At 40.4% G+C, this 19,414-nt stretch overlaps 3 protein-coding genes across 5 annotated transcripts in view; 2 read left to right on the top strand and 1 right to left on the bottom strand.

The window, feature by feature from the left end:
• uba52 (ubiquitin A-52 residue ribosomal protein fusion product 1) overlaps positions 1–508 on the bottom strand; it is a 2,097-nt gene extending 1,589 nt beyond the window's left edge. The window contains exon 1 of one of the 2 annotated variants that reach the window (XM_035653061.1): positions 429–508. The gene's annotated coding sequence lies outside the window, so the exon portion shown is untranslated. Of the gene's footprint in view, positions 1–424 lie in introns of both variants that reach the window. The other variant, XM_035653062.1, reaches the window with a different exon arrangement.
• A 1,328-nt stretch (positions 509–1,836) lies between these two features.
• On the top strand, positions 1,837–6,826 carry LOC118321510. The gene is made up of 8 exons (XM_035652854.1): positions 1,837–2,417; positions 2,731–2,840; positions 3,786–3,877; positions 4,118–4,218; positions 4,429–4,550; positions 4,763–4,949; positions 5,024–5,109; positions 5,293–6,826. Exons 1-8 carry the CDS (start codon positions 1,892–1,894, stop codon positions 5,419–5,421), a joined length of 1,353 nt encoding a protein of 450 aa, XP_035508747.1. The 5' UTR covers positions 1,837–1,891; the 3' UTR covers positions 5,422–6,826.
• Positions 6,827–7,716: 890 nt separating this feature from the next.
• arrdc2 (arrestin domain containing 2) lies at positions 7,717–19,161 on the top strand. 2 transcript variants are annotated; one of them, XM_035652853.1, is made up of 8 exons: positions 7,717–7,862; positions 8,781–9,035; positions 15,673–15,890; positions 15,990–16,092; positions 16,195–16,451; positions 16,573–16,735; positions 17,267–17,427; positions 17,715–19,161. In XM_035652853.1, exons 2-8 carry the CDS (start codon positions 8,783–8,785, stop codon positions 17,766–17,768), a joined length of 1,209 nt encoding a protein of 402 aa, XP_035508746.1. In that variant the 5' UTR covers positions 7,717–7,862; positions 8,781–8,782; the 3' UTR covers positions 17,769–19,161. The 2 variants fall into 2 exon arrangements, with proteins under 2 accessions (XP_035508746.1, XP_035508744.1); XM_035652851.1 differs by lacking the exons at positions 7,717–7,862; positions 8,781–9,035 and adding an exon at positions 13,487–13,920.
• The last annotated feature ends 253 nt before the right edge of the window (positions 19,162–19,414 follow it).

The raw sequence follows: 19,414 nt of genomic DNA, 5'->3' as shown, positions 1-19,414 counted from the left end.
AGAGAGAGACAGAAAACTGACGTTAGCTCCTAGTTCAGCGTTAGTTAACTCGTTGACCACACGATAACTGTCACTTCCACAACAATACGACACACCGGTGCGGGATATACATTTATTACAGGTGACATTACAGTATCTATACGGTTTCTAAACTATTACATTAATCCCGAAAGGTTGGGCTGGCAGCTAACCACGTTAGCTGAAGTTAGCATCGGAGAGGACTCGCTGCGCGGCCTCGCCACATGCGGACCGCTAACACGGAGCTCAAGCACAACTTTCTCCGTTTTACTCCCTTCAAACTGAGCCAGTAACACCTCATTCGTAACGATTGTCGATGTACGTTGAACAATGTGCAGTTTTATTCGCATTCAACCACTAAACTATCACTAAAAACGGATCAATGTGTGGCGGACAGAGCGCGTACCCACCCGGCTGCTAGCTGAGCCTCGACGAAAAGAGAGCGGAAGAGGCTGCCGCTCGAGTACGTCACTTCCGTCTGCCTGCACCCTTCAACAATAAAATCATTTTAGTGTTTTTTTTTTTTTTTACTCGTGTTTAAATTAAACTGTGTTCAGTTTAAATTTCAAAAGGCTATTAACTGTGGATCAAACTTTTTGTTTACTTACATCGCTCATTTAGTCCGATTCGTGTCCAGGTTCTAATGAGACTTGTTGTAAATTAAATAAAAAGGCTTCTGCCGGTTTCTACAAATGTATGAGAAAATCCACTTATTTAATGTATGATCCAGGGAAATGAGCGGACAATAGTATAATAGTTTCTGTTTCTTATTAATATGCCAGATTTTTATTCCACAATAATAGACCATGGCGGGCGACATTGAGCGGTGTGATTCACTTTAATAAGCTGACAGCTCATTGAAACAGCGCATTAGTGCCTAATTAAACTACTAAATGTGATTATTGAGAGGCTGTTGAGTCACATTTAGTGTTTGGGGAACCCCTAAATTATTTTCTATTTATTTCTAGAAGGCGGTTCAGTGTATTAGAGATAAAGTGCAGTGTATGTGCTGGACGACTGCTCCAAAATTAAGTTTGACTGACACCTGCTGTTGTAATGATGTTGTTGATCCACACTGTGAACACGCATGAACAAAACAGTATAATGTGTTTTTGTATTAATAATTTGTAATTTTTGTATAGCAAGCAAATACAGTGTATGCTATCATTAAGTTAAATTTGAGAATTTAATTCCATTACATGTATACTACTGTGCTACTTTATATTCTATGCATGCATTTCCATATAGAACATGCATGTAACCAAAGACAGTCTTTCTCTTTATCTGGTGTTATATATGCAAACATATATTTATTTTTTATTTGGCAGGCACCACTTCAAACACCATGCACTTAAATACAGAAAGAATCATGCTACTCTGCAAGTTGGTATGGTATTGTAAGTTTATCTAAGTTAATGCTGAAATATGCATTAGACTCTTGAAAAGGGGAAACATGTCCACTCCAAGTGTTTTGTAGGTTCTTATAGGTGAGTAAACGCTGCCTTTTTGTAACAAGGGCAAAGCCAAAGGCAAAGAAGGAAGTTTAAAAATTACACAAAATTATCCTCAATGACTGAACACCATGAAAATGTTGATTTTTTTTCTGGCAATGTTTGTTAAGATTGGGCAAGTAGAATAAAATGTTACAGTTGAATAGTTGTGTGTCCACTCAATGCATGTGGCAAGGTAATAGGACACCATGGCATGCATTTGTTTCTCTGCAGGAGCAGCAACAGTAGCAACATCATCATGTTCCACAGCACAGAGGTTTCCATGGTGAGGCATTGTAGCATTTTTCACCTGCTTCAGAAGGAGATGGTTAGCTTAATCAAAGAGTCACAGTAATGTAAGGAGGACACTGGTGGTTTCCAATATGACTGCATTGGTAAAAAGACTGGTCCAAGCCCGTCCTGTGGGCAAAAACCGCCTGTCTACCAACATCCCATTTCTGGACAACAATCCAGACAACAATCCAGATGTATACTCAACTAGTTTCCTGGAGGACTTCCAGCCTTGTACTCACAAAAAGGTAGAACCATTTAGCCAGCCCACCCATGTCGAGGTGGACCACAAGGACTTGAGGTACTTCAAGGATTACCTGACAGAGGCAATGGTGTCTTACCAGCGTCACCCATTGCCACAGATTCACTGCACCCCACGCTGGAATGCACTTCAAACCAACTTCAAGATGCAAACAGACCCTGGGGAGGATGATTTCCTCACCACCCAGTCGCAGAAATTCCCGCACCATCCCTTCCAACCCCGTCGCACTCCCATCCGACAACCATTGGCCAGCAAGAAGATCCAGCAATTGGAAAAGCTCCAAGAAAGCACCACTAAAGCCTCCTTCACCTTACAGCGTGGCTCTCCTGTTGTAAAAGTCAAGGTTAAACATTTAGGTCAGTGGCAACATTTTTAATTTGATTGTGATTCTTTTCATTCCTTTTCTGAGTAAAACTGTAAATCCATATTAGATTATGGATTATGGATTAATATGATTAATGTGAACGTTCATCAAATTGAGTTCAAAGTTAACGTAACTCTGAAGAAATGGGTAAACATTCAAAAAAACTGTTGCCTTTCAGCCTAATCTTGTAAACCTTGTAATGAACAACGGTGGAGGAATCTGTGTGAGGGTTAATCTCTGGACCCTGCAAAATGTATTGCAATGTTTGATAAAATGTAAAAAAAATAATAATAATTTCTCTGTAGAAGAGGGCTTTCCCACAATCAAAGGAGACAAACGCCAGCACAGTTTTGTGTCCGAGTACGACAAGACCTTCCAGGGAGCCTGGAGCAGACCTGCTGAGTCTGTGGATAAGGTAACACAGCAGCAGCAGCTGTTGGCCATGAGCTATTATGATCAAAGGATTTTATTTCAACCAAATGCTCCATGGCTTGAATGAAAACCTGCAGACCCTTGAGGGAAACTGTTGCCGTAAGATTCACACACTGATTTATGCTGGTAGTAACCAAATTTAAAATGAGCAGCAGCCACAATACCGCATTCTTAGGTAAAGAATAAACAACAAACAAGTACATTTACTTGAAAAGTGCTGTATTTAAGTCATTTTTTTCAGATAATTGTGTTTCAATTTTCTCTTATTTAGATTCCCAAAATGTTGTACTCTTTACTCCACCACAGCTATAGTCTTTGTACAATCAAAACATATGATCAACATATAAAATATCATCCATTTCATCTGTGCAGCAGTAAAGTTAAGTAAATCCAACCTAGACTGAAAAAAATTTGTTGGACCAACTCAAAAAAGACACTTCAATTAACATACATATGAAAGTTTTTTTTATATCAATTTAATAAAAAGTGTGTAAATCTAACTAATGCACTTGATTTTAAATAATGTTATTCCTTTGTGTGTTGTCAATTGAAGTATTTTTTAAAAATACTGAAAATACAGAAAGTCTCAGTATGCTTCTTACATGTTTCTGCATTAATTTAATTTAATAATCAAACATTGACAGCAAGTCATGCTTTATTGCTGGCAAAGACAGTGAATTTATCTGTAAAAAAAAAATAAGTGAAACTGTCTTAACCACTCAGCAGTTCCAGAAAAGCCATTGTCGTTGATACAGATAGACTCAGGTTAAACCAAGATGTAGAAACACTATGACCTAGGATACCAGCACTGTCAACTTTAACTAGACACACACGTTTACAAGGTTATTGGCCTTGTAATGAAGCTTTTCGTGAAGTGTTATCAACACAAGAGCGTGACTGTGACTGTTTTCATGATGTCTTTCTACAGCACACCTCCTCAGTGCCTATGGGTGATCCTGTGAAGATTGTAGAAAGAAAGACAACCCACGCTGCGTCATTCAGCCAGCCCACTGCCTGCAGGTCTGCAGCTTTTGTGCTGGGCCGGGTGTCACCTTTCAGATCTCTTTTTCAAATATGCTGGAAGTTCAAGGTGTCTTGGATGCCAACAGGGACATTTGATTGACTCAGAGGCATCAAAAATCTAAATTTCACAATGGTCTAAAATATAATATTTTAGAATTATTATTTGTCTCTCTTTGAAAACTATCTGATTCTGAGTTTACAAATATAATCAAAGCATTATTTATGTTTTTGATACAGACCGTGTGTGGTGAAAGACCGTTTAAAGCTCAACCTTGGACATTTCTCTCAGGACTCATGGTCCTCCACTTCCAAAGAAACTTTTTGTCACCACAAGCTGAGTGAGTGTTTTCTGTGTTAATTTTTTATTCAATTTTCATTCTTGCTAAGTGACCATTCAGATTTATTTACAGAGATATTGGGACATGAGTGCTTACATTTTTACAATTTGACAACCAAATCCTTAATCTTATTCTGAAACAATCAAACGCTACTCTATTATTCTATCTATTTCATCTTTCCTGGATTGGTCTATTTGCTTTATTTCCAAGGAGATCCAGCTGTTCTGCTAAAGAGGAACCACAATTTTAGTTACTTACCTAAGGGAGACACTGACATGAGGCGCAACAAAGAGAGGTTGTCTGTCACCACCAACAGAGTTGAGTTCTCTGATGTGAGTCATCAGACCTTCTACTTAGTTACATTTCTTTGTATAATATTACTTGAACATAATGTGCATACATGAATCATAAGTCAACATTTGACACTTTATGACTTATGCACACATGTTCCTATAGACTTTTGGGGATTTTTATGGAGTTTTTTAGGTTAAAATATCCAACTGTTTCATATTTAATCATGCTGATTATGTTCTCCTCTCTGTAGCTGAACCAAACTCATCTAGTGTATGGGCCCGGGCATGACCTGATAACCAAAAGCCATGTGCACTTCAGCCCAGGCCATCTGTCAAGAGAGTACTACACAACCACGGTCCAAGAACACTACAGCAAACAGGATGGAGAGCGAGCCAGACCAGTCGTCCAGCAGTCAAGCAACATACTGAGTGGACCAGGTGATGCTTGGTCTTGTTTATGTGTTTAAAGGGATGTGCATGTAGATGTTAAATGTGTTTAATCTGTTTGGCAGAACATGATCTGAGCCACAGCACCACCAAGAGTGACTACGTCCCTGTGCAGATCTGCAGACAGGCACCTTATCAGTCCCAGCAGAGGGTGAGATAAATTTAAATAAAAATGTTCACCTGTATAATTTAATAACAGTAGTAGCAGCAGTGGTCGTAGTAGTAGTAGTAATAGTAGTAGTTAAAAAGTTTGATATTTGATGCTCCTGTAATGTTTCACTGAGCATAGTATGATATAATAATACAATATTGCCTCTTTTTGTTAATCAAATAGAGCAACTTCAAGTTTCCACAAGCCCACCTGCTCTTAAGCACCACCCACAGTGAAGAGTTCATCCCCCAACCTTTGACCTTATGGCGTCCTGGCGCTTCCCTTTACACCAGTCATTTTGCCATACAGTGACTGAGAGACACAACTTGTTTTCTTTCTCTTGTGTTCTTGGCCAGCTCCTGATAAACAATACAGTCAAATCAAAAGTCAAGAATGGTTTTGCTGATTTTTTTTTACCGATATGTTTGAAATATTCAGTATATTTCACATATTGACTCTTGGCTCTGGATTGTTTTCCCTTTATCTTATAGTTGTAGAGTTCTTGTCAGTTAGTAATAGTAGTGAACTCACAATTGCACTTGGTACATGTACAATTGCTGTACAGACAATAAAACACACATGACAAATAATATGAAGCTTAACACCGAAGGTCCGACTTACTACAAAGATCACATTGTGCTCAAATGGAAGCTGTTCTAAATTTCAATTCAAAATAATGCAATTCAAAAGAAATCATAGAACTGGTTACATTTAGCTTCTTTGCATGACTGGTTGGAAGCCCCCTAGACCCCCCCAAATTACAGTGAAACTTTTCCTTGGTAAAAAGAATGAGTTCAAGGAATTTGAAAATAAGTAACTATCACTGGACTTAAGGTTCCCAAATGATTAAGTCAGCCTTAAAAGTAGTTTAATGTTTCCTACAGTTCCTAGAATTCTTTTCAACAACCACGGCCCTCAGTCTGCCAGCTCATAACAACTTAGAACTCCTTTATATTTGCGTCATCCCTCAGTGTTTTTCAATTAACTGCAGAAGAATGCTCATAATCTTACTAGGATGATTAATAAATGTCTATCCAGATCAGTACAGGGGCCATTAGAGTGTGAAATGTTGAAGCAGTGTGCAAATGCAGCTTTAGCAGTTAGGTGGCTTAAACATGAACCTTAGCCTCGCCTGTCATATTTAGGACAGGGAGGGCAGCAGCGTTGGGCTTTACTGTCCTACTTCCACCCTGTTTACACTGTCAACGCTAAATGCTAAGAAGAAGGTTAGTGTCTGTTTCGCAGAAAGATTCTCATCCCCTCCTTCAAGCATGATTGACCATAAAACTCTGTAAAAACAATCTATGTTGTAGCAATAACACAGCCTTGACCCTGAGATACAGGCTCGGCAGATAAAAAAGTTGGCAAGTGAGCTGATGTAAATAAACTGAATCTGGAGTTCACCAACCTGGCGGAAAAGGCAGCAGTCCAGGTATAGCTGGAATGTTAGCTGGCTCAACAAGCTCAGGTTCAGGTCCAAGGGATACATCTGCAAGAATATGGTTTAATACCTGATAGGTCTATTGCACCAAGAGACATTCTACATACATGTCAGCCAGATATTTTCATATAGGATCATAACTGTATGAACCAGTCATAAAGATATAGCCTCTTTTGCTTTTTTATTAACTTTATTACATTTTTTCACATTATACAACATTACATAAACATTTTATATGAAGTGACATGATTGTATCATGTGATGGACTCTTCTCTCTCTCTCAAAAAACCCAAACAGAAAAATCACATTTTACTGAAGTGATTCAGAATTCTCTTCTAAAATGTATTTTACATTACATTTGTTATGTTTGCATTTTAGTTTACTTAGTTTTCCTTTTTTCTACTTTGTGAAATGGGCTACTGTTTTTATGTAATGTCATACATGTATGTTATGTACTTGTTATTTATGTATGTATATTTATAAAATAGAATAAGGAGAGGGATTTAGGCATTGGCTGTTTTTGAGAGAAATACACACTGCCTTCAAAATATGTGTTTAAATGGACGTGCATGTAGACGTTAAATGTGTTTAATCTGTTTGGGTTGAGTCTCAGCATCACCAAGAGTGACTACATCCCTGTGTAGATCTGCAGACTTCCCACTCACCTGTATAATTTAATAAAAGTAGTAGCAGCAGGGTTTTTTGTTTTTTTCACATGATTTTTGTCTTACTTTGTAAAATAGGCAACTATTTTAACATAATATCACACATATACATATATGTTATGTACTTGTTATTTTTCTATGTATATTTATAAAATAGAATAAGGAGAGTGATTTAGGCACCGGTTGTTTTTGACACCTTCAAAATAAAAGTCAAAGGCCAAATTCAAGTATTTTATATGTGAAATTATATCGGACTTCCTTCCTCAATAGTGCACCTTCTTGAGATGTTGCTCTCAAACAGATCCACACATAAAACATTATAAAAACGTTATGATGAAATACGGTTCACACAGTTTAAATTTGAAAGGCTCAACCGGAAAATTGCTATTCTGCATTACTTGACGTTACAGTTACCACGCTGTCTTCCTCCTCCTCCTCCTCCTCCTCCTTTCGTGTTAAAGTGGGCGGGCGTGACTCGCATGTGCTCTTCATCATTGGTGTACAGAGAGCTGCTGTGTCTCTGGGCGTTGAGACCTGACCACCGTTTATAAAGGCTGAGCTTCCATTGAACATCCAGTCGGAGTAAACACACAGTTGGTAACACTTCGCCCTCTGAGAAAGACCACAACGTTGCTCCTGTCCTGCAGGTGAGTTTGAGACTTTTTTTTTTTTTAAAACGTCCACACAAGCTGTATTTATAAAGCGTAGTCCTGGTTCTCTGTCCTGATTGGCTGAGAGACGTTTATAAACGTAAACACGCACCGGCTGCATAACGGAAAAATGGAATATATATACATATAAGACTCATAGACAATAATCACTGAGCACAGTTGTAACATTTGTCAGTTGTTGTTGCAATATTATTTACATATTGTTGACTGAAAGTAGAATTTAAGTTGCTGTTCTTTTACCTTATATAGTAATATATTAATATTTGGTATTTCAGATATTCATGATAATGCAGAATTTGTGTAAAATCTTAAAAAGAGAGTTGGTTAAAGTGAAGAGTTTGTATGCATATTTAAGTTAAACAAAAAAAAAGTATAGTATACATTATAATTCTTTACTTCACTCTACTCTAGTTCACTCTATTTAACCAGAAAAAGACAAATGTAAGATTTTGTTCGCCTATATGTTACTAAGCATTTGTAAAACGTGTTTAAAAACAAAAAACAGACAATGTGACTACTGGCAGGGCTGGCTCTGGCATGTCTGGGAACCCTAATCAGAACCACCAAAACCCCACCCTAAAAATAAGATCTCTGGAAGAAAATAACAAACATTATGTGCCATTTATTGTAACACACGAATTTAAAAGAGGTTCAAAAAATAATAATATTTTAAAAAGTAAATACAGGATGTATAATTAATTAGCTTTATTTGGTGTTTCAATCACTTATGCCTCCAGCTGGCTCTGGCTATTTGCAGTGTGTTTTTTACAGCACCTGAAAACCAGTTCTACACATTTTCTAACATTACTGTAAACTGTAGGTATTTATTAGTGTTTAGCCCTCAGCCTTTCCAAAATGTTTTTATTTACTGTTCCACTGTCTTCACACTCTAAGGGATGACATTGAACTCCATTAAGTCTTTCACGCTGGAGCTGGATGGTCCGGCTGATGCAGCGTTCACAGGAGGGGAGGTGGTGTCGGGCCAGGTGGTCCTGGAGCTCCGAAGGGACACGAGAGTGCACTCCATGAAGGTGCAGGGAAGAGGGGTGGCCACAGCACACTGGCTGGAGAACCGGGGCATGAACGCTGTCTACAACGACTACACCTCCAAAATCACGTACTTCAGGAAGAGACAGCATCTGATCCGAGGTCAGTGGTAAAAGCTGCAGATGGTGTTAATCCCATGGATGGTTAATATTCAGTGTGTGTTTTTAAATATTTACCATCTTCATTTGTCAGACTGGCTGTTGAATAGCCACACGTTAAAGCCAGGTGAATTACAGCTGCAGCTGGTGCTTCTAACAGTCTTTTCTCCCCCCATTAAATGTACCATTTTGTTGTTGAAATATGAAATTAATCTGGCTAATAAAAGTTCCATGTAATGTTTTGCATGTAGAACATGTCATTCATTTTTCACCATTAACCTTGTTAGTTATAATTTAACATAATAAACACACTGCTTGTTCAGGGAGAGAGCCAAACAGGACCAGTCAGTTCAACTGTAATGCTAAAACTTACTGTCTGTGTGGCCAAAGGTGACTAGAAATAAAATACTTACTATGACTACTTAAAAAAGCCAAAACACTGCCTTCCCTTCTTTAAAAAGGGGGGACATGTATATCATTTGTGCTGACTTTGTTGTAGTTTTGTGTATTTCCCTTTGTTCCCTACTGTATCTATATAATATTCTTGTGAGATAACATCCATTGTTTTTAGCTTTTGCTGTGATATATGCAGTAATTGTATATCAGCATGTACTGCAGCTGGTGGATGAAAAAGTTCTCTCTCTATAGTCTGAATAATGTGGTGTAAAACTGCTGATTTGCTCTGTTATGAGCCAGCTGGTAGCCACTGCGTCTTGTAGTCGCTGCAGTTTGCAAAATGAAGCCACCTGGGCCAAATGTGTTGCATGGAAACCTGGGAGAGAAGTCGACACCGGCTCGTCCAGATACATATGCCAGATAACATAATCCTAACATTAAACACAAATCCATTAGTGTTGGGTCCAAATAAACACAACTGGTTTACTGAGTGCTGTGTTGTACAGGACATAATGCCTTAAAGTGTTAAATTCCCCCCGTGTGGAAGACAGCAGGCAGCTTAAAACCAGAGAGGCAGAGAATATAGGCCATAGTAGCTGGGTAAATAAACTGTAGACAGTGGTTAATGTTTCATTAGATGCTCTGTAAACAGCATATTTGCTAAATCATCGATCAGGTAAATATGAATGCAGAGTCTCGGATACATAAGAGCAGAATTTGTGTTGTTGTTACTTTGGAAGCCAAACAAACAGTCGTTGAATCTCTGCTGATGTAACATTTGCATTAATTATTTAGTGTAAAATATAAACATGTAATCAGAGCCTAAATTTATATTTTTCAAACTGCTAACTTACTCAGACCAGCTGCAAAACAAAATAAAAACATGAGTATGATGTATTTTTATTTTGATCAAGTCATTGTTTAAGCATCACTGTTGCTGCAACCTATTCTGCCAAATTACAATCTGGTATTGATGTGGTCACTGGTGAGAAAAATCCCTCACACCGGAAGTGACTCAAAATCAAAACAGGGAAATCTAGGCCAGTCTAGGTGAGTTCAAATGCTTCTCATTATCTTGCATCTCTCATCCATTTTTAAATAAAGCACAGGGGAAGGACGATATTATGTACAGTACATTCGTTACTGCCCATCCCTAATAAAATCATCACAAAATGATGTGGAATGTGGTGTATAAATAAAACTAAATTATCTTAACTAGACTTGATGTCACCAATAATAATATCTCAATAATCCAAAATCCAACCATATTGCATAGAAATATGCTTGTTGTTACAGATTTTTACATGAATGGAGGTCAGAAATCACCAGTATCCTCTGTGCTTCTCCATCCCTCACCCAGAAATATCCACCAAAACCATACGACTGAAAAAAAAAAAAGAAACTGCAGTTTTTATTTTTGGATTCTGGACATTTACTTGCACCAGTAAAGAGGCCAAGGTGCTGTCGGCACATGGGTGGTTTGACCTGTAAATGTCTCTCAGACCGACATTCTTTGTAGACCAATGTAATCTGCAGAATCTGTCCAGGAAACAACAGCGCTAATTGCCTTTGCAAAGCTTCACCCTTACACCTGGCTTCAAATCCTCTCGGGAACCCAATGAGCTTTTATTCAAGCTGGTACGTTTGCATGTACAAAGTAAAGATAGACGTTAAAAAGTAGAAAAGGGCAAGGTTGTTGGAGTCGGTTCTATTTACTTGGTACAAGAAATGAGGGAGAAAGTGACAGGCAGAGGAGAAAGTAAGTAAGGAAGGAAGGGAGGAAGGAAGAGGGTGGGGTCTGTTTAAGAAATCAGCTGCCGTCACGTCGGCAACCAGAAACAACACGTGGCTCGGCCCGTGCTGCTGCTGCTGCTGCTGCGCTCCATTCATTTTACAATATGGAGTCGTCTTCGGCATATTTATCTTCCATGAACAGTATTTTTTTGTGAGGGATTGTTTCTTCCCTTTAAAGGCATAAATGTATCTGAGAGTCTCAGTGGAGAGGAAGCTCCAGTTTTAGGAGTTGAAAGCTTTTTTTTTTTCTCTTGCAAACAACACTTGAAGAAATACACTCTCTCAAGCCCCTCTTTGCTCTGAAGTATACAGGGCTTCAGTGTTAATATTTGTTCTACAATACTGAACACTCAGCAGCTCTTTGGGTAAACAAAGACAAACTCACAGAGATAAATATGTTTACTTTAGTCTGCGGCAGTGGTAAACGTGTCTGCAGCCATGATTAAGATGATCATATTGAGTCATCTGTACAGTGGGAGTGTTTATCAAGCCCATCATTCTGCGCCAAGAACCTCATGTTCCTCTTATCAGGGCCCAGGCAGTGTGACCTGCAGCCAGGCTGCTGCTGCTGGTCACCAGCAGGTGGCGTCCTGGGCTTTATTTCCTCCCAGGCCTGAGCCTCCTGAATACAATTTAAGCAAAAACGTACTAATTGATGCAAACTGGACCACTGACTTCCCAGATATGACAGTGTTTTGCTGCTAGTTGGGACTACATTTTTGTTTGACAAGTTAGCTGATTATACCAAAGGAAAAATGCAGGTGAACCTTGTACTTTCTACCTAACCTGCAAGGAGTAACATAATAATGAGGGGAGAGTCAATTGGAAAGCCTCTCCAGAGACCCAGTGTACTTAATTACTCTTTGGGCACCATTTAACTAGAGTCTTAGAACTTTTTCACAGATCCACAGACATCTCCAGTCCAGTTCAGGCTGTTTAAAAGCATCCTGATAGTCTTCCACATTGCCAGTCGGTGGCACTGGAGAGCTAACAAGTCATCCCAGGGAACAAAGGAGTAAACAACTTTGTTTTTCTCAGACCAGACTTGATTTTTTGCATTGAATGAAAAGAGTAACACAGCTTAAAAGTGAAGGATCGTTTGTTTAGTGTATTTATTGCTGCAGAGTTTGGAAGAAAAATCAATTCTGCTCAGAATTGGCTTTGTTTGCAAATGTTGGAAGTGAATTTGGTGTGTTTATAAAAGGCTGAATGGGTGCAATGATTCATGCAAGTGATTTAGTTGGTCCAAATGTTTTCTTTATTTGGAGACTTGTAGTTTCCCTTTGTGCTATCCCTTTATTATCAAAGAAAGAATGACTGCAGTTGTTTTTCATATGAGCATTTGGTGGCATAAGTTGCATGCATTTGTGCCTAGCTGTGTGTTTTCCATGCGTGCAGCGTCCAAGCGGTGCAACAGTACAGTATGTTCAAAGCGACATGGAAGAAGTGGAGTAAACAGCTTTGGTCCAGAGTGAAACTATTTTCCTCTGAGCTGTGCAGGGCGGATCTCTGCCAGAGGGAGGCATGCTCAGTAAGCCTGTTTTCTTCTAAGAACCTGTAACCATCAATCATCACCAAGGCCTGTTTTCCTCACTGCTGCCTCCACGCCCAGTCTGCATGTTTTTTGTGCTGCCTTCAGAGTAGATCTGGAAATATAGGTGTTTGAAAGAGCTACACACAAGTAACCTAACTTGTAAATTGGAAGTGGGAATTTTACATGACATGATTGCCCTAGTTGATAAGGTGTGACTCTCAGGTGGGTGGTCGTCATAAACGTTGTTGTCATGAAACTAGTGGCTTTCACTTTTGGTAATGTTGGCATCATGTGGTGGTTTTGTTCTCAGACATTATCCAGACTTGTTCTGGTTGGTTTTTTTAGCTGTTGTCTCCTGCTACACCAACCTCAACCTACATATACAGAACAAAAGTGATAACTGAAGTTTGATTAGTTAAAGAAGTGAAACTTAACTTTTGTTTACTTGATGAGAATCTTCTACTGAACCACCCAAAAACTTATTTTTGTAACAGCAGTGGTCTCAAACTCTAGTGTTTGTTGTAAACATGAACTCAAATCTCTTCTATTTGTTTCTATCTGAAACCTTTCCTGATAAGATCTGTTATTAGCTTTGGCCAAATAAAGTAGTCAAATGCAGCCACATGTCTTACTTACAGCTGTAGTGCTGATAAGTCGGTGCCAAGGAGGAGCTCTTGAACGCAGCACTTACATAATAAATTCAGAGTCCCGCCCACTTTCTCAGCCTCCAAATAGGGCTGCAGTCTGAAAGAGCCCAGCAGTTTGAGCTTTAAACAACAAGTGAGCAAAAGACATCTGAAGATCAACTTCAGCTCACTTCAGATACTGCGGGACCGAGAATAAAGGACTCACATTTGAGAGGACTCGCACAAAAAAAAAACCCCCGCAAAGATGATTTTCGACAAGTTAAAAAAGTTTGACATCGTCTTCGACTCTCCGGAGGTGGACTGTCCTCCTGTGTTCAGCAGCGGGGACGTGGTGTCAGGTCGGGTGGTGCTGGACCTGTCCGATGAGAGTCGGGTGTATTCCCTGAAGCTCCACGCCGAGGGGTTCGCTAAAGTGCATTGGACCGAGTCTCGGTCCGCCGGCTCTAGCACCGCATACACCCAGAACTACAGCGACGAAGTGGAGTACCTGAACCGCAGAGAGGTGCTGCTGCAGGCAGGTCAGTCAGCTCTGCAGGCTGGGTGATGGTGGTTGTGGGTGAGAGACTCTGAGAGGGTGCACACTGCTGGAAAATTGTGAAAGTGTCAGCTAGTAGGGGATCAAAAGAGCCAAACCAGCTCAGTGGAGCTAATGCCAAATGTACGAAACAATAGTGAAAGTGGCTTATTTGTCTGGGGGACACTGGGCTACTTCTTTGTCTGCAAACTGGGGATGGTGTTGTTTTCATGGTTTAAGTATGCGAGTTAAATGTATGTTCTGGTTGCATTAAATGTGTAGTAAAGTCAGATTGTTAGGCTTTGGTTTTATTTAGGTGAGTTGTTTTCTTTTACACTTTTAAAGAGGTTTTATTGGCCTCTCGCCTTTGATGGTAGAAACTTGTTCATTATTGTAGGATGCAAAGTTGACTGGATCATCTAATATTCTGTTGAATGAAACAAAAGTCAAACTTAAGTTTTAAATGATTTTATGAGGAGTCTTTGGAGAGTTGTTGACTTGTTGTTGGGCACTTCCTTGAAGAAGTAAAACTAAACATCCAGATTCAGACAATGCACAACACAAGCACTCAGATATCCAGTCATTCAGTGACAAAAGTACTTTTAGGGGAATGTTTGTTACTTTTTCTTCCATTCAAGAAGTTTTGTTGTTGTTCATAACTCAATATAGAAGTGTATAAAAAAAACAACTGTATAGGAAGAGAGAAAAACATGCTGCAACAGCTGTCTTTGCACTCCCTTTTCATTGTGAAAACATCTGTTGAAAGAAATAGCCTTGACATCAGACTTTTCCTCATTCGAAGAGATTCGTGGGTTGTTTTTCTCCACAGCGATGTGGGAGCCTCGAGTTTCACTGTCCATTCATTGGACACCGAGCTGTTTTGCTTTAAAGAGCAGACAGGAAATTCACAGCCAGGGCTTCAGAAATGTTATGTTGTTTTCCTGCAGTGTTCAGTCTCACTGCTCGACTCGGTATTTGATAAAAAAATATCATATAATGTTAAAGAAGTTCGGTGGTGTTTTTTTGCATACACAGCAGAAAGCTCACAACGACCCACTTGACCCATTAAGAGGATTTGACAGTGACAGTATTGTTATTTAAATCAAGTTGGAGCTTGCAGCTAACAAAGGAACACAAAACACATCGAGTCTGTTAAACGCAAACACGTGTTCCTCGACCTGTGCAGCAAGAGGGAGAGAAAAACAGTGCAGTTGAGACGGCCTGTATAATACAGCTTGAGGAAAACATGTTCTCAGTCAGCACAATGGAGCAGGAACCGCCCCTCTAAGCAAGCACAGAAGCCATGTGATTGCAGAGAAAGACAGGGATTTCTCTTTTCAGTTCGTGCTTAAAAGATATGTTCTCTTTCTCTGTTGTTTATGTGGATTTCTAAAGAACTTTTTTTTTTTCAACTTCGAGCTAATTGTGCAGGTCTAAGATAGTTTTATCAGGACTTTTCTTCAGGAGAAGCAAATTGCTGCCATTCATTCTTGTGTTGCGCAAATCACCTTACACTCAATCAGATAATTGATCACAGTAAAAAATTTATTACGTCTCTGTGCTGAATTGATTGTTTTACATCCTTGTTATATTACTTTATGCTCTTCTTTATTATAATCACAGCTGGAGGAAAGTGGTCATTGAAGTTACACTCATTCCTGTACTCTTGAAATCAAATGAACAAAACACAACTGAAACAACAAGTGAATGAACTGTAACTTAAATTTCTTTTTGTTGTTATTTCTCCTCTCCTCAGATAATGGTGAAGTGACCCACCTTCCTGCTGGCAGACATGAATTTCCATTCAGCTTCCAGCTACCTGAGGAGACTCTGGTCACCTCCTTCGAGGGCAAACACGGCAGCATCCGCTACTGGGTCAAAGTGAAGCTCCACAGGCCGTGGGCCACCGTCAAGAAGATCAAGAAGGAGTTTACAGTCATCGAGCCCATTGACATCAACACACCGGCCTTACTGGTGAGCACCCTTAACATTTCATGATTGAATAATTACATACTTCATGATTTTCTGGGTGTTGTGAAGCGAATTTGGCTCATTCGGTTTTATTATTCCCAGGCACCACAGGCCGGAACGAAGGACAAGATGGCACGGGCGTGGTACCGCAACTTCGGACAGGTGTCTGTAACAGCAAAGATTGACCGCAAAGGCTACACACCAGGTGAGAGTCCAGCACCTAAAACAACTCCTTCTGAAAACAACTTCTCTTTGTAGCCCAGTTTAGAAGTGTCTGCAGCTGTTAACATACTGTCCCTCTCTGCAGGTGAGGTGATACCTGTCTTCGCGGAGTTCGACAACTCTACCTCCAGATCAGTGGTGCCCAAAGCCTATATCACTCAGACACAGACATTCATCGCCCGCGGCACCATGAAGCAGAAGCGGTCGGTGGTGGGCACGCTGTGCGGTGATATTGTGGGCGCCAGATGCAGGGAGACGTGGCACGGTCGCGCCATCAAGATCCCGCCTGTGGGTCCCTCCATCCTGCAGTGCCGCATCATCAAAGTGGAGTACATGCTCAAGGTGAGCTCAGCCAACATCTGCTTTATTTCTTAGGAATTTCTTTCCATCCATGCTGTTGCTGTTTTTAAATATGGACTTTGCACAGATTTCACAAAAAGTTCTTCTCTTTTGCTCCCACCAGGTTTGTGTTGATGTTCCTGGGACGTCCAAGCTGTGCCTGGAGCTGCCGCTGGTTATCGGCACCATCCCCCTCCATCCCTTCGGCAGCCGGACCTCCAGCGTCAGCAGCCAGTACAGCGTCAACCTGGAGTGGCTGCGCATGGCCATCCCCGAGCAGCCTGAGCGTAAGTGTCCTTTAATGCTGCAGTGATTGAGATATGTAGATCTAGATGTCCCTTTCCTCTTGCTTAGTTTAACATTTATAATTCTGAGCCAATCAGCCAGTCTTGGCCACAATCTTGCCAGTGAGCTTGATTAATAGGAGTCACACTGATACACCAGGTTTTTCAGGTCAGAGTTTTTATGTAGGGGAAAAGAAGAGACTCACTTTTTGTCAATAGATATTGTCTGCTACAATAATAAATTAGTCCTTCTTGCTTTAACCTCATCAGTTTGTGGACCTGTTCCCTTTTTCATTTTTATGATTACTGTCTGCCAAAGTGTAACTAGGTCAGATGCCAACATGTATAAACAAACAAAGCTTCGATTCAGCGGAGGTTCTTGTTGGATCAAATCAGTGTTTGTTAGCGCAAAAGGCAGTAAATGTTATGTGGGGGTTTTAAGAGTTTTAACTGCAGTGATGACTCAGCAGCTTAGTGTTTGGACCTGTACTGTTGAGTCAGACCAGTGGATTAATCCTGCCTCTTTCCCTGCAGCTCCTCCAGAATACAGCTCCGTGGTGACAGAGGAGGAGGCTGAGCAGCGCAACAGCACGGCGGTCCCACAACCTGCCGAAGACCTGAGTGGGATCCTGGAGCGCCCCCTCATGGCTTTTGTCCAAGAGTTTCGCTTCCGACCTCCGCCTGTGTACAGCGAGGTAAGTCACCGAATGCTGTAAACGACTCCCACTGTTTATTTAGTTTGATTGGCATATAGAAATATTTTTTTGAGTAGATTAATTTTAAAACATCCCCACTGGACTTCCTGCCAAAGAAGCTCTTGAGAACACAGCTGAGTTGTACTGAACAGTAACCACATGAAAATAATCAGTGGGTGTAGGCTCAATGTACCATAGCACTGAATATTTTGCTTGGAATAAGACAGAATTATCTGCTTACTTAACCTTCATCTTATGTGTCTTTTATTTCCATTTCCTGCCTACAGATTGATCCCAACCCTCAGCCCCTGAACATGAGACCTCGCTGCATGACGTGTTGAACCATGAGCCCTGCCTGAGCGTCAAGCGACTTAAAGTTAATGAAACAAATCAAGAGATTTGTCTTCTCCTGGATTACTTCTCTCTGAAAAATGGTGCCTGGTCCCACCAAGTGTCGTCGAGGGGGACTGGAGCGCCACGCAGAGGCCGGGAGACGGAGCTCAAAGGAACTGGATGTCAGTGGAGGCCACTCCATAAAGTAAAGTGGACGCTTTCCTGTTCTGTTGCGAGGAAAGTAACTTCTCCACATCAGTTCCTGTCCTCCCCAAGTGATCTTTGGCTCCTGGTAAAGCCAGCTATAAATGCCTCCCAATTAAGGATTCCCTCAACTGAATTTTGAGATTTAAGGAGTTTGGGACACATTTGGGGGAAAAGATCACTTGATATTTGTCAGGTGGAGAGTTGGAGTTGCACCTGGTGTTCAAATGTTTTGGAAAAAAAAAAGCGCTCTTGAGAAGTTGACGTATGTTTAGAAGCATATTGTCACCTTTGAGTGGCGTAAAGAGAGAAGTGCAATTACTGTCCTCAGTTTCCAACTCCCCTTGTACTGGCAACACAGTAGATTTTAACAACTTACATTGCTATGCATTGTTTGTCTGTGATGATTTCTACTGTTACTTAAGCACATACTGTATTTGAAGGTGTGGCAACGGAACAGACAAGTCAAGTAAGCAAATGTAGATGTATTTTATGCATGCAGGTCACAATATGTAAAAGGGAAAAATACATATGCCTTAATTATCTGCCGTTGAAGATTGCATGAGAGTGTCAGGGAGTTGTTCTCTCAAAGATGAATGGAGCACAGTGTATTCTGAGAGGACTTTTACAACAATAACGATTGAATTGTATGTGGATGAATTCCAAGAGAAGTGTTGTGTTAATGCAAGGCTTAAGGCACTGAAGTGTCGGATAGCTGTGGTTGTTGATTTTAGCACAGTGATTAAACAGGATGAGCAGTTTGTGTATAAAGCTGCACATAGATTAGCTCTCCCAGCTGCTAAACAAAAGGAGGAGGAGGTGACGGAGACCTCTGAGCCATGTGGCCTGAAGCTTTTGATGGGAGCCAGATGCCCCGGTGCTGTGGGGCGCTTTGTGAAGCTTGAACCCCGAACACACTGCTCAGCGTTTAAGTCGAGCCTCAAGCCGGAGATGCCACTGAAATATATGGACAAAGAACATTCCAAATAAACTGACTCGAGGATTAGTTTCTCCTCAACTTCCAAAAAAAAAAAAACTGTTAGGAGTATGAAAGAAGTCTTCAGGGTCAGCTGTGCAACTTTGGTGGCACGCACTGAAAATATAACGAATGTATTTTTATACAAATGCAATTGTTTGTTCACAATATTGCCAAAGTTTTGTAATTGTTTTTTTTAATAAACCAAAAATTTTAAATTATTACCGTCTTCAGTGTTTCCTTCAAACCTTGACTGATATGCAAGCTGTACACTTTGTTAGGGAAATAGTAGAGGGCCTTTGTTTAGCATGTTGCATGCCAGTGGAATGGTACATCATGTTCAGCAGTGTGAGTCAAAACTATATCATTGCCAAGGGCAGGGTTCAGTGGAGAAACTAGCTACACTCAGGGGATCAACACAATAATTACAGACTTAAGTTTTGGCTGTGACAGCTCTAATATTGTGCACTTAGG

The sequence above is a fragment of the Morone saxatilis genome, unplaced genomic scaffold, assembly GCF_004916995.1.
Source record: "Morone saxatilis isolate NCDOM2014 unplaced genomic scaffold, NCSU_SB_2.0 Contig12, whole genome shotgun sequence".
Taxonomy (NCBI): domain Eukaryota; kingdom Metazoa; phylum Chordata; class Actinopteri; family Moronidae; genus Morone; species Morone saxatilis.
Note: the sequence above shows the minus strand (reverse complement) of the source record. Positions and strands in the feature narration are given on the sequence as shown.

What these genes read in the sequence shown, in the direction of transcription:
- LOC118321510 (XM_035652854.1), top strand. Translation starts at nt 1,892, where the DNA reads ATGACTGCATTGGTAAAAAGACTGGTCCAAGCCCGTCCTGTGGGCAAA. An exon ending in CTGCTGAGTCTGTGGATAAG is followed by an intron (nt 2,841 to 3,785) that starts GTAACACAGCAG and finishes GTCTTTCTACAG; the next exon opens with CACACCTCCTCAGTGCCTAT. An exon ending in CTTATCAGTCCCAGCAGAGG is followed by an intron (nt 5,110 to 5,292) that starts GTGAGATAAATT and finishes TTAATCAAATAG; the next exon opens with AGCAACTTCAAGTTTCCACA.
- arrdc2 (XM_035652851.1), top strand. Translation starts at nt 13,647, where the DNA reads ATGATTTTCGACAAGTTAAAAAAGTTTGACATCGTCTTCGACTCTCCG. An exon ending in TCAACACACCGGCCTTACTG is followed by an intron (nt 15,891 to 15,989) that starts GTGAGCACCCTT and finishes TATTATTCCCAG; the next exon opens with GCACCACAGGCCGGAACGAA. An exon ending in CTCCGCCTGTGTACAGCGAG is followed by an intron (nt 17,428 to 17,714) that starts GTAAGTCACCGA and finishes TCCTGCCTACAG; the next exon opens with ATTGATCCCAACCCTCAGCC.